Source organism: Melanaphis sacchari, unplaced genomic scaffold, assembly GCF_002803265.2.
Source record: "Melanaphis sacchari strain LSU unplaced genomic scaffold, SCAv2.0 Contig261_pilon_pilon, whole genome shotgun sequence".
Lineage (NCBI taxonomy): Eukaryota > Metazoa > Arthropoda > Insecta > Hemiptera > Aphididae > Melanaphis > Melanaphis sacchari.
Genome location: NW_020271135.1, coordinates 669,779 through 685,540, shown reverse-complemented (window position 1 = coordinate 685,540; position 15,762 = coordinate 669,779). Strand labels below are relative to the sequence as shown.

At 25.0% G+C, this 15,762-nt stretch overlaps 1 protein-coding gene across 1 annotated transcript in view; it reads left to right on the top strand.

The window, feature by feature from the left end:
• Positions 1–15,762, top strand: part of LOC112595241 (cell adhesion molecule 3-like) — a 259,369-nt gene that overhangs the window by 165,542 nt on the left and 78,065 nt on the right. The window contains exon 4 of the mRNA XM_025340378.1: positions 14,304–14,488. Coding sequence (XP_025196163.1) covers positions 14,304–14,488 — 185 coding nt within the window. The remainder of the gene's footprint in view (positions 1–14,303; positions 14,489–15,762) is intronic.

The following is a 15,762-nucleotide window of genomic DNA, read 5'->3' as shown; positions in this document are numbered from 1 at the left end:
ATGAATTTGATATATTACACACGATTCAATAACCCTCGCAAATATCTATAATATAAACACAATACGTATGTTATGCGTAAATAGGTCCAATTAATGTCGTTAAATGTGTATAATTATTGTTGAAATTATTTAGTGGCTATTTTAGAGTAGGTATTATGATTAATCTTGACTAATGTTCATTCTATGTTCGATTCGGTCGTTAATTATACACAGTAAAGGTATTCATATGCAGGAAGGGTTGGGAAATAAATACAAAATGCACTTGCAATAAAAACTAAATGATAATCTAAACATTTTTTTTCTATTGGAATTTTAAATACTAATATAAAAAAAAATATGCTTGCTATTAATTAAAAATTTTTATTGATCAAAATCAGTAAGAATTAAGGTTTTGTCAATAATTTGCACCCTTTCAATCATTATAGTTATTGTAAAATATTAAATAATAATATTATAATCACGATGCTGACACACAAAAAGTTATTGATCTAACTATACTGTATTGCTGTTTGCAGTTAAAAACCGAAATTAAAACAATAAATTCTTATAAAATAAAATACATATTATATAAAAATAATTTTATAAAATAAAAAAAATAATTTAGTTTTAATTTTTAAGTATCCTGTCCTTAATTATTTTTTCTCGTTTTTTTATAATTTTTTGTGGCATCACAGTTATTGATTGTATTTACTGATTGTATTTATTTTATTAACTAATTTAAATTTCTAATACTTTTAAATTCTAATACATTTTAAACATTTTTCTTTTGATCTATTACACGTTTTCTATTTGCCATATTAAATACAAGATACGTATGTCGTTTGTATTATATATATATTAACTCGCTGCAGGAACAAGTAACTGAAACTCTAAAGTACTATATTATTAATGTACGTGTAGATGAATAAAATCGGTTTTATAAAATAGTGATTTATCGAATAAATGTTCCATAAATTAATAATATTATGAAATATAATAAATTATTTGAATATGTTTTTATTAATTAGATAAATTATTTATTAGATATTATACGAGATTTTGTTTTCAAAACGCGCTTCTTTTTTTTTTACCCTCTCTCTATGTAAACTATTCACATTTTGTCTTTGTTTTTAATCATTATATGATGAACTTTTTACGTTCATTCATACCATTAGTATTAAGTACTTATATTGTTGTAGACTATAGTATTTGAATTTATTTAATTTGTGGCTCGTATTTGATTATATTATAAAACATTTATTTTCCTGCGCCCACTTACACACAAACAATACAAAAATAAAAAAATATTTCAGGAGAATCGAGTAATAGTTTCTACACATTTATTACAGCTAAATATTTATATCCTGACCTGATATAAACATCCAAACATCAAAAAAATATAAGCACAATAAAAATAGTATACTATTTTAATATAAGTAACAAAAAAAATATGTTTTTAAAATACACTTACTTTGTTTTGTTATAATAATACTCAATTTAAAAAACTTATTCTATTAATATTTTATACAAATATATTTTTTTAAACATAGATTAAATATTCATTAAAAACAAAAAAAAATAACAACCAATATTTAGATATAACGTAAAATAAAATAACAAAACAGTTTTATTTGTCATGAATCATATGAAACTAATATACAAATATGCGAACGAAAACTTATATTTTTATTTTAAAATAGTAAATACACTATAAATATTTTTTTACCGATCTTATCGAATAATTTATTTTATTAATTTTTAAAATGATGTAACACTCATTGTGCTGTAATTATTATCAGATTTAACGTTTTGATATTCTAGAGCCAGTCCAAATACCCATAAAGTTGTTCCTAAATACCTAGTACTCTATTTTATAAAAAAGTACAACATTTTGTAAAATTTAAAAAAAAAAAAAAATAGAAAATATAGTTGAAATTTTATTTTATATATTATTCACCAATTGTTTTAGTGTTATGTATTGCTCTTATTTGATGTTTTCAAGTGCGTATTAAAACGCTAAAAATGTACTTTTTTAATTTTCAGATCCGGGCCATGGTGTAATTACTTTAAAAAAACGCGTTATTAAATTAGTAATAATACCTACTTATAGAAAATTTTGAAAACACCGTCAAATTTGAAACATTAAAGTTAAAACATAATGATATTAATACATGCGCAATTCTAATTAATTTGTTCGTAATCTATGAGTGCATTTCATTCGATGTTCCGATTAATGGCGAGAGACTTATTTGAATTGTCGAGTGTCTACGACTCAAACATATAGAAAAGTCAAAGGATCAGTAGAATATATTATTATTACCTACGTACCTACGCGCTTGCTTTCTGGTAAGTCTGCTTTAGAGTTGATATTCTGTTCCTATGATGATCGCACGCGTCACCGCACGACAGACACAACAATAACGATAATAATTATGCTGATGATGATAATAATAATCTTTATCTTCATCGTTTCTGGAGGAAAGTCATTTTATACGTGATATGCGACTCAACGTGTTATGTTAATTAAACGGTAAAGAAACGGGTGACTTCGATTTAATATTCGCATCATAACAGATGGTGTTCGAAGAAAAGAAGGAATTCAAATCAGCACAGTCGTGCTGGGTTTTGTTCATTTTTTGGTGATATATTTCAGACAATAAAATTACATTTTTATGAAAACGGTAAGGGCGCATGGTTCAACGCTTTATCTTTTTGATTAAAACCTATTTTCGTTTTACCAGCTACGCATATATCCTTTTTTGTTAATCGCATTAAAAATTTAAGCTAAATTGAAGAGTTTAATAATGTTTAAGTCGATCAAACATCTTCATTACTTATATGTAAGAGCTTGATGAATACTTTAAAAAGTTTTTCGTACGAAGAGTTTTTTCTATCATATTTGAATATATTTCGAATTTTAAAACGATTACTACTATTATGTTAAAATTGTCGAATCTCTAAGGATTAAAGAACAATAAGCAAACTTTGTTGTTTTTTTTTTTTATTATCATCGTGTGAAGAAAGCATTTAAACAGTCTGCAAGACTCAAATGTGCAAATGGCACTAAATTACTATATTATCCAATACACTCGATCAAATAAATACTTAGTGTATCTAGAATATGTGACCTGTATCGACTGAAATGCATCAATAAGTGTAATTTTTTTTTCAAAAAAACGTATATTTTTTTTCTATAGCATAACATAATTTTTATGACGGTTTTGTATAGCTTCACGTTATCGACAAAATAATAAACACCAGAATTCACCAGAAATATATCGAATGGTAATATACGTAATTGTACATGAAAAACCACATAAAATCAAATAAATTCCATTTTTTCTCGGCTCCAAAATTTATAAAATGTGAGTCTGTGCATTTTAAAAGAATTACGTCTTTGATGTATTGAAATATATTCACCAATGCGCGAATGATCTGACGTCGTCGAGTGAAAACTTTCCCGGATGACTGCGAACCAAGTGCGTTTACAGTGCGTATACAAACGACTCGGACGTGATTCAAAAAAGGTTTATGAACGCAATACTTTTACAATTTTTTTTATTATTCGGAGTATACGTGAGAGTAAAATACTTTTGTGACTAAAAAAAGTGAAAAATATTCAGAAATTTCTTGTCAGATTTCTTCAGGAATATTTAACGCATTTTGTACAAATAGAACTTCTGGGGACAATAAAAACGTGCGAAGGAGCAATGCAGTTTAAAGTTTGATATGTTTCGATGACTTGAGACATATTCAAATTCAAAAATCGGTGAAGTAAAATTAGCATTACAAGAAAACCATATACATAATAACCGCTTTATAAAAATAACACTATTAATTTAAAAAAAAAAATCGTATCAAGACGTACTTTGTTAATATAAATTATGATAAAGTGATTTACATTATCTTTATAAACATTTTTTGATTGACCAATTACGCTATTTTTTTCAGTAGTTAAGAATAAAAAAATACGTTTTGATGCGGCGAGGAAAAAAAAATTATGCGCAAATGTAAAACCAGAATTTTGGTTCGTTTTCCTCGAAATTACGTCATGATGGACTTATAAAAGTCGCTCACGTATATAATAATAATAATAATGTCTGCAGTATATCATTTTTATAATAAGCCACTAAAATCTCAAGACACTCTTTAGATTTATAAGATTTTAAGAGGGATGAGGCACTTTTCGATCTCCTCCTTTCTAAACTTTTCATCCACCAATAGGCAACAGATAACACTGTGACATGTCAAACTTATCCCTTTGTTTTAAATAAACTCGATAACGATGTAAAGCTGATAGTTAGAAGGACGGCTATTGAAATGGACAGAGCATAATCTGATTTGTTAATAAAATGAAGCCTGCCAGCATATTGAGTACACGTCAATTAGAAATAATAATTTACCAAAGTGTGTTTTGTCAAGTAGAAACAATTTACGTACAACAGACAAAGACTCGAAACCTTATCAACGTTTTAATATGATTTTTATATTAATGTATTATCTATTCTGAAAAATGTATTTCAATACACAAATTGATAACCTTTGAATTATATTGTTACAAAACTATGATCAAATATATTATGGTTGTTTACCGGCTTGCAGTGTTTCGGAAAAAATAAACGATTAATTTATGATTATAAAGTTTATAGATAATGCATCTATAATTTTAAATTCATAAATTAAAATACAATAATATTTGTGATAAAATTGTATTAATTGTTTTAACATCAATTATATGATTTCATCGCAATCCTATAATGTTAACTGATTATCAATAAAATTACATACAGAAAAAGTATATTTTTTTATTGAAAATGATCAGTTTATCATATGCATTATACTTATAAAATATCATCATTGACTAGTCATATAATGTTTTAATCCAATACTTGTATACATAACTATTGATAAAATATTGTGCATTAACTGTGCATAAAATGATACTATACTCATATACTAAATAATCCATTTGACAAAAGATACTCATAATTTTTAAAACTATTACATTTTTTTTAAAATATATTTTTTACATAGTTTTAAGGAGAGCTTGTAAACGTTATTATAACGTTATGATTATTACGTTTAATTTGACAGAAAACGATTGAAATTTGTAAATGTAATTATAATGGAAAACGATAAATATAAATAATTAAATAACACAAAACAAAACATAACGATGATTGATTAAATATATGATATAACATCAAACCAAACATAATGCAAAACGTTATTATATAGTAAAACATTAAAAAAAAAAAAAAATAATAATTTCAATTATTTAATTAATAAATTATAAAATATAATAAATATTTCAATTCTGAATAACGATCAACGCAAAAGTAAAATAAGGTTTAAATTCTGAATAACGATAAACTCAAAATGTGTATAACGTATAACATTTTTTTTTTTCAAATGCAAGCTCTGGTCTTAAATCATTAAAATTATAGTTTTACTATTTTAATTATAGTTTTTTTTTTAATGATTACTTTTAATTTCTTGTTCCAAAGCAGAATAGTTTTTTTGGAGCACTTTTTTATTTAATAATTAAATATTGTATGAGTAGTTCATGAGCTGTATGTTTTATTATGATTGAAGTAGAATGGAACAAAGGTACCACTCAAAATATTTATCGAATACTCTGCTCATCTAAACTTAAAACGGATTCTTATAACTATTAATAAGCTACTTGTCTGAAATTTGATTTATATAAAATCGAAGATACTCCAAATAATATTTTGTACTGAAATAAATAGTTAAAAATGTTGGTTGTGTAAAAAAATAAGTAACATAATTTTTTCAAAACATATTGTTTTTTGACTTTTTAAAGATTACAAAACATAAATATCTACTAATGCACTAGTGTTTTTTTTTTAATAAATAGTGTCTTACGTTAAATGAATTGAACAATAATTTTTGATCATAATAATAATTTAATTTCTACGGTAAGCTGTAAATTGTGTATATTAATCATAACATTCATAACACTATTCAATAAAGTTAAACTAATTAGTATGTTCAACTTATTTGTGATATTAGTTAACGTTATCATTATTAGCTATTAGTGAGCAAATATAAGTTGAAACTTTATATTACTTGTGTAATATTGTGAATCGTTAAACATTGTTTGATCGATACAATATTATTCTCTTAAAAGCAAACACTTAATTAAAGAGTTTTAATGTTTATAAAAATATATTTTTTTTTTCAAGGTAATTTTAAATAATTAAAAAATACAATTTTTGAAAAATTATGTTTATTTTATCGTTATCATTATTTTTTACTATTCTAAATATTAGATAATTACATTGTATATTTTATAACATATTCCTGAGCAGATTATTTATTATACAATTTTATTAAAATTGATTAGTTTCATTTATATTGTTTAGTTAATTTTTATTATACCTAACTTTTAAGTAATAAACATTTATATGAGTGGAATAGCACAAAAAATACTTCGCAAAATGTTGTTCAACTCATCAAAACTAAAATTTAGAGAATTCAAAATTCTACAGTATTACTTATTACCTTTATTACCTATTACTTACACTAGTTAAAAAATCCATATTTAAAGTAAATACCTTGACATTTTTAAATAGATTAAATATTCTACTTCAAAATAAAAAATAAAAAATATATTATGTTGTTTAATAAAACAAAAACAACAAACTCAAAGAATACATCTATACTTACATATCAATACTAAGGAAGAAAATTAAAAAGTCCTTCCAATATTCCATTTATTTAGGGTGACTGTATAAAATAAAATCTTGTCCCATATTTTTCTGACATATTTCTATCAGGATACTTTTTGTACGAATTTAGAAAACGATCTCGTATTATTGCTATTATCATTAATAATTGTTATGTGTGCGTAAAAGTAAAAAAAAAAAAAAGACAATACACAAAACTAACAAAACAATACATTTTCCACATTTTTATATTAAAGCCTTATTATACATATAAATAAACAACCATTTTTGTGGTATAATCACTAAATGCTACGAACAATGATTTATTAGCAGTAAGCACAAGACGCACAATTTAATTACGAACTCGTATTAACTATTACTCATTCCAACAGCACACTTTGTCTAGAGTACATGATATTTCCAAAATATTATTTAAATATAAAAATTATCAAATGATTTTTGGAGATTTTTTCAGAGTTAATCCATTTTTTTATATTTTATTAATATAGTGACCCTACTCAAACTGAGACTTAAATCAGATGTTCAAATTTGTCGACAGCAGGTTACCATATTCATATCATAAATTCCTGATTAGTATTATACAGTGACACAGGTAGTAGTCATAATAGGTATTATACATATAAGAAGGTCAGGTGGAGCCCGTAAATCTCACTGCATGTGGAAATAACTGGCATAGACTTTATCGTAAACGGCCAAGGTTTAGTCGTTGTGTGCTCAACAAGTTCGGAACAATCAACACAAATTATAAATTAGCTCGTGTACAAACTTTAGCGGTGTATGTCCTTGTTGGTTTTGCCTCATGTGCTACAGTATACGCCCATCTTAGTGATATTCAGTTAAACTATCATCCGATACGTTTATATGTGCAATGTATATATTTCACGTGATATAGGTATCGCGTAATATATTATATTATTATCCTGGTTTTCATTATCTATATGAATAAATACTACAATTGAAACGTAATCATACAATTGATTAACCATTTTATATTTAATCATTTATTATTATATTATATTATTTTCATATATAAATACGTCATACAAATTACGACTAAAGTATTAAGTAGTTGATGGCAAGATACTGAACGATTAAACATTAAAATATCTCTCATTTCATCGATTTATCAACCTAAAATCTCAGCATTATGATTAAGTGTTTTAAATCACAAAGAAAATATGTAATCATATGAATGATGGTAATATTCTTTGCAATTGTATCTGTAATTAAAAGTTTTGAGAGCATTTTTCTCATTAATTTTAAAAATATTTGCCTCACTATTTCGCTATTTATTAAAAAATAAACTTAAGTTTATAAATCAACATACTAATATATAATCAGGTATAGTTCATATATAATTTTGGTCCAGTACATTAAGTATATTTTTTTTAAAACTGATTGTATTTAAAACTTGTATAATAAGATAAATTTTATTTTTTGGCTAACATTTAATATATTTTTAAAATATTTCGAAAATAGTATAAATTAAAAATAAATCTTTAGAAATACATTATTGGCCACGATAACTGTAATACTATTAAGTAAAATCAAAGTATATAAGATCATTCGAAGTTTATGAGTAATAATAAATTGTTAGAATATTTAATATAAATCTTGATAAAAGTTGTGTTCACGAGAATCTTTAATGGACTTATTTGGTGACTTTTTAAGAAGTTAGTTACCACAATAATTCTCCAAATAGATACCATGCCAAAGTTGAACACTTGTTTTTGAATATAAATTAAAGTAAATTACTTTGATTTAAAATGTATACAGCTTATTATTGACAAACATTTCAGATATTATGACAATTTTAAAATGTTCTGTAAGCCAAAAGTTTCAAAACTATAATCGTGTGCAAAATATGAAGGTGAAATCCTATACAAAATATAATACAAAAACCAGTGCTAAAAAAGATAATTTCTTGTCATGCTATCATAAGCACATGTGGTATTATACAAACTTATATCAATAACACGCTGGTTGATCATAATTTATTTTGACTCAACTTTATGTTGTATCATGTTTATATTTTTTTCTGGAAATATTTTAATTATGCGTATCATTTAAAAAAAAAAATGTATTAGCAAAAAATATAAAATAAAGTTCATTATAGAATCAATACTTACGCTGTTTTATTAATTATACCTTCACGCGATCAAAAAAAAAAGAATTACTAATCAACATAAAAAAAAAAAAAAAAAAAAAAAAAAACCGTAAAACTATAAAATGCGTTTGTATAATCGATTTTAACATTGCCTGTATTGATTATTATTTATTAAATTTCACACTATTATGCGTAATGAACATACGAGTACAATCTGCAGTACTTACAGCTGACCACAAAGACGTGTCTATGAATCACTGCGAGGTATACTTGCAATAGGTTAATCACGTAACAATTATTACAATTTAGAATAGTAATACATTCTTTATCTAATAGAATAAAAAAGTTAGGAAACACTGTTCTATCGTCGTCGCACCTACTACCGACTGTTTCGTATTGTTAGGAGACGACAACGGTAGTTTTTAATTCGATTGCCAACTTACTAAAGGCTCTTATTAACTCCGTGTTGATGACAAATGCACACGTGTGTGTGTCTCAGACAATGGAAATTTGTCGTGTAATCTTGTTTTCACAGCTGGGTGGCGAAATAACTATAGACGCGACAAATGAAGGGTGTATTCTGCACACTGGCCTTACGGCAACAATTACTATACTATATATAGTATTATAATTCCATACTAAAACTTTGCCGAAAACCGTTGATTTTTTTTTTCAAATCGAGTTTTACAATTTAATAAACGACTATTGTGTAAATTACGTATATCACAAATACACTTATCGTATTTCTTGGATAGTGTTAATAAAACAATCATTATCAATTACATTTGTTAGTCTAGGTCAGTGGTCGGCAATAGACGGCCCGTGGACCAAATCCGGCCTGTGAAAGAAAAATAATTGGACCACAAAAAATATTATTTTTTTAATAATGCTGGTTTTCCACACATAATATACATTTTATCTATTTTATGATGTATTTAGAGATTACGATGGTGTTTATCGTTTATTGCGATTTACAGTAATAGCTGCGATAACACAACAATTATTAATTAATATTTGAGTTTTTAGTTTTTACTGGCCCTCGAAATTTTTTTTTTTTTTGATTTTCTGGACTTCCATAAAATTTAATTGCCGATCCCTGGTCTAGGTTATGGTATAAGACTGATAGTGAAGAGAAAATAAAAAAAAACACTTTTAGTAATAATGGTAAATTTTGCCAAAATGTATAAACGTATTGTACTATCTTAATTATATTTATTTTTTTTTATGTCGATCAGAAATGTCAATAAAAAATATTTTTATTCAAACTGTTATTTTCAAGATTAAGTTGTCAATAAAGCCAAAAAATAAAGAAGTTGATATTTTTTAAGTATTAGAACGTATGTTCTACATTTAAAACAAAATCCTTTTGAAAAGGACTTGGATTCGAGAAGAGTAGTAATTGCAGTTGGGCAATGGAAAATGTTTTATTTTTTTTGTTTAAAACCAAAATTATGAAACACAAAATTGTCAATACATAATAATAATAATAATAATAATAAATCAATAAAAATATAAAATTAAAATAGATTTTGTTATGTTTAAATTCGACGTTTTTTTGTGCCGAGCAGAGTAGGAGATTCAATATAGCACAACAAATTAATCACTGGAGTATAATGAGATTTGATACAGTTGAAAGTGATGAAAGATTCAGTATAGATAGCAAACGCGACGTAAATGATGGCCACAATGGTCTTTTGATTGACAGTCATGGCGCATCAAAGTATGATGTGATTATGTTATAAATTTCTTAAACATTTTATTTTTTTTTCTATTTTTTTGTAATAAATAAAAAATTGAATTTATATCTTAGTCGTAATATGAACATTTGATGTTCAATGATAATTATTACAGTTTGCTTAGTCGTGTCGATTAGAGATTATATTATTATATTAAACGTAATTTGGTGTGTAATCGTAGACAGTTAAATTTCTGCAGAGTGAGTGCGGCATATAATAGTTTAAACTCGGATAATTATCGGAAACGTGTAAGTTAATAACCGTCTTTATAATATTCCAATCGCTATCACCACATTACCACTGTTGTCACTATCGTCGTAGCTGTGGAACGGAAACGGTTTTAATTCAATATCCGACTTAACCACTTCAAAGGATCTTATTATCTCGGCGTTTATGACATATACATGTATTTGCATGTGTGTGAAAACTAAACTTTATCGTGTAATTAAGTTTTATCGCTGTCAAATGTCGGGATATGTAGGTAAGTAGGCGTCTCCTACGCGGGTTTTTTTTTAATAGTTTTATAGTATAATCTAACAATCAATTTTCCGATTTCAAACATTTTTTTCAACTGCCAAATGATTGGTTGTGACTGGATGAACATCCATAGACAAAAAAGCACAGATATATCAGAATATGTACACTACACGTTTATATAAATTGTGCGCCTGGCAGCTGAAAATAATTCTCTAGCAACGAATGTTTATATAATTTTTCGTCAATTCTAAAGCCATAACGCTTATCTGCACAATCGAACTTTATTCAAAAACTACCTGTCATTCATCTATTCATTGAGCAATAAATGTCATGTAAATATCGTTACGGTACCAAGTATAATATAATAGCATTATGATAATATTGTATAATTTTAAATTTTATTTTCCTAACGGTTTTATTGGATGTTGTCATTCTAAGCAGAGCGATAAATATATTGGTTTTACAATGATGTATATTTTGTGTGTGTGTGTCTGTTGACACTTTTTATGGTAAAAAAAAAATGCTTTGGTTCTTAACTTCGAAATTGGTTTTTGGTAGCAAATTGAATCTAGTTGGTATTACTGGGGAGTTTATTAAAAATGTCTTAAAATAATCGGGTGAAGGATAATAGAGAAAATATAAAATTTTTACAAATAACCAGTTGTAAATATAAATGAGTTTTTTATTACAAATTAAAATCAAAAATTAGTGGTTATATAATAAACTTAAAAATTAATAACAATAATATAATGTGATATAAATAATAAATATTATATAACACTTTAATGACAATTAATAATAATATGATAAAAAATATATTATAATAGATATTTATTGTAATAACATACATATAACAAATTATGTGATTACTAGTCTCAATAATATGAATATTGAATATAGTATAATATAATATCCTTTATAATAATATAGTCCAACCAGCAACTGTCTCCACTAGGAATCATTTTTCAAATGATAATATTTATTGTTAAATTCAAATTTAATACATCCAATACATCCAACTACTCAATGACAATGTAGATTTAACAACTACCAATGACATAACAAAGTGACTCTCTGGTTTTTGAACACCTGTATGCTGTGAAACTCATATTATTACCTATTTATTCCCATACCACCATGCCCTTCTAAATCAAATCTAAAAAAAGTATAATTTCTTTCGTATTTTGTTTGAACCTAATAAGTATACCGTATTATATATATATATATATATATATTATGATAAAATATCAGTGTCAACACTTAATTTCCACGAATATTGTATTGAGTTATTTACACGAGTTTGATCGAATACGAAACCATATCTAGTTCATATTAAAATCATACATTCCATCATCGCTCATATTATGCATCTTATTACTGATTCATATCGATTTCAATCATTTAATGATAATGACTACCCAGCAAACAGTATGCGCATAGAGCTGCGTAATATTTGTTTAAAACTATAACTCGATTGTTGAGCCCAATACGTGTATTATATAAATTAATATTAAGAGTTACTCTAAATGAAAGTTATTGCATATTAGGTGCGTTATGACGGTAGTACCTATACATTTATATTCTTTGATATTACTAAATATATAATATTATACTTTATTTCTACAATTTGTCCGTCATATTTCACTATATCAGACAATAGTTTGATACATCAATGTAAAAAAAAAAAACTTTGAATTTATTCTTTCCATTGAACAATGAAAATTAAGACAAAACATTGTATCAGGTTGTTTTCATTTAAATAAAATAGCTGAGTATTATATATTTGATCATCTCTAATATTTTCATTTCCAATCCAGAAAATTGTTGATAATCCTCTTAAATATATATTTTGGTTAGAAAAATTATGTCATTTTAATTAATAGAATATTATTTAAAAAATGTATACAAATATATCTTTATTGTAAATAAAATTTAAATCTAAAATCTATAATTCATACAAAGAGTATTAAGGGTTAAAAATCTATTAATAACTACTTGTTTCTGGTCAAAATTGTATATAATATAAAAATTAAATTAAAAAATACACATATAGTAAGTAAAATGTATTGCATATTTTAATAAATATGTGTTTAATATAAAATTATAAATTTTATAATATTATATTACTATATATATTAGGTGTATATTTTTAACTTTTAGGTTAACTATTAATAATAAATTACATACAAGAATAAAATCTCAATAATTATCAAAGACATAAATTCAAAAAATAAGTAGTATACAAATGATACATTGATTAGGTATAAATTTTAAAATTATTATAGATAAGATATGGTAATTATATTATATTCTATCAGTATTTCATATATAAAATTTAATAAAACTACATCAAATATATGTCGACACTTTAATAAGAATTGATTTTTTTAAATTTAGTAATTGTATTGCTTATGTTCTGCGTAGGAAAAACTAATAGACGTATCTATATCATATAGAGAAATCAATAATCATTAAGTAATTTTTACATATTATTTTGTTTGATTAATTTTTTACTATATCCTACCTTTGTTTCATATACAATTCTAATTTTTCATTTTCTGTATCCAGTTCATGATTTGATATTGCAACATTGAGTTATTCTTTTATAATATATAATGGTTATAAACTAGATATTCTACAGGCGTAAATAAGTGACACAAGTCGCAAAGAGGGGCTAGGTTATTTTAATGAAATCTTTATTGTGGTATACATTTTTAAGGCATTTTTTCTGATCGTGATGGTTTTTTTGTGTATTAGGGATAAGTAGATAATCAATTGTTTATTTTAGACAGACATTTTTTCTGTCTTTGCTTGCCATTCTATGTCGATTTATTTTTAGTATTTGTTATCCTACTATGAGTTAGGGACTTTTTTTTTCGTTTAACTGTTTAGTATTTTGTTTATCACTGTGAACTATTGTAGAAACGCGTGCATAAACTCTCAAAATGCACCCATGCGAACGGTGTGCAAAACCACAGTAGGCACTTATGAATGTATAGTATAAATATAACATGTATAATATTTACAGCGTGTTACGTTATTATTACGTGTATCATCGTGGTGAATGCGTTATAATAAATGTTTACTGATATGACTTTCTCTTACTAACAAATATTTTAACCCCGATGATAATATTATAAGTTATAACATTATAAATATGATAAAATAGCCAACATTACAGATTTAAGAACGCTATTGTGTTGTATTATGTACTAAGTGTATTTATGTTTTTGTGTAAAATATAGTTTAAAATTTGACAACGTAAAATTTTTATTTTTCGTATTTTTGCAGAAAACATCACGACGACAGAAACTTCGATGGATGTAAATTTAATCAATGAAAATCATCATCAACACGAAGTTGGATCGAAATGGTCGCCGTTGTTTGAGGATGGTCCTGGGCCCGTCAACGTCACCGCCCGTATTGGTTCTACAGTGCAATTGAACTGTAAAATCCAACTACTTTACGATAAAACGGTATGTAAATCCCGTGCATAAATCATTTAACACGTACAGTAAAATCGTGCGTAAGCTCTAAAACTATTAAATCATTTCAAGTCGTATATCATATCTGTATGGTATGGATTTCTAACATAATTGCCATTATGCCATTTTAATTATCATTAAATAGAGGTGTATACAATTATGAATAATTTAAATTTATTCGATTAGCTGGGATGTTTTTTAGTTAAATTACATTTTTTTTTCAATATAATGAGTAGTTGAATTCAAATCACTATCAGTAATATTTAGATTGTGTTAGTAAATTGGAAACATAATAATAGTTAAGGAAATACTTGATAGGTATGTTTTAATTTTTTATTGCGATTTTGACTATTCAGTATAAGCGAACAAATTAAATTCCAATCCAACTAAAAAAATGTATCCACTTAAGTCAATTTTAAATTTTATATTTATAATTACACATTATGAATTATAAAATTAGACTATCATCTTAATTCTTTGGACGTCAGCTTAAAAAAGAAATCAAATTAAATTTAAAAAAAAAAAAAAAATAGTTGAATATTTACAATGTTATTGGGATTATTGTATTTAAGAGGTTCAAATTATGTCAAACATGAATTAACTATAAATTAATAACTTACAAAAGAATTATAGAAACATAAGTATACAAAAATATTAGATGGCCGACTTAGAAATGTTTTAAAGTCGAAAAATTAGCCAAAATATTCTTAATTAAGGCATTAATATTTACATTTATACACAGATGTAATATAGATATCAATTACATTTGCATTACACTAATAAAATATTATAAGAACAATAATTATTTTTTTATATCTTATTTTTGTAAACATTCATCTCTTAGATAATATATTTTTAGCCATTTTGTTAGTTTCATGGTTTTATATAATAGGATTGGGAAGTAAGCTGTCTAGTATTTTTATATATCTCTTATTATTGGATAAATTTTGACTGAGGAGTGATTTTTGATGAGTATACTAATTCATAAAACTAAGATAAGATGATAAGATAGCAAAATTTAAATAAATTGAACTTAAGTAAATCGTTTCTAAAATAAACTAACAAAAAAATTGTAACACCGCCGATGATATTTAACCATTATAGAATATATTACAATTTATTAAATTTATAAAATTAAATAATTAATAATTACTTATTTTATTTGTGTTTGTGATATTGAGTAAATTAATCACAAATCTTATAACCTGTAAGGAAAATAAAAATTAATTCTAATCATAGTAATAAAAATAGAAATTATTTATAGG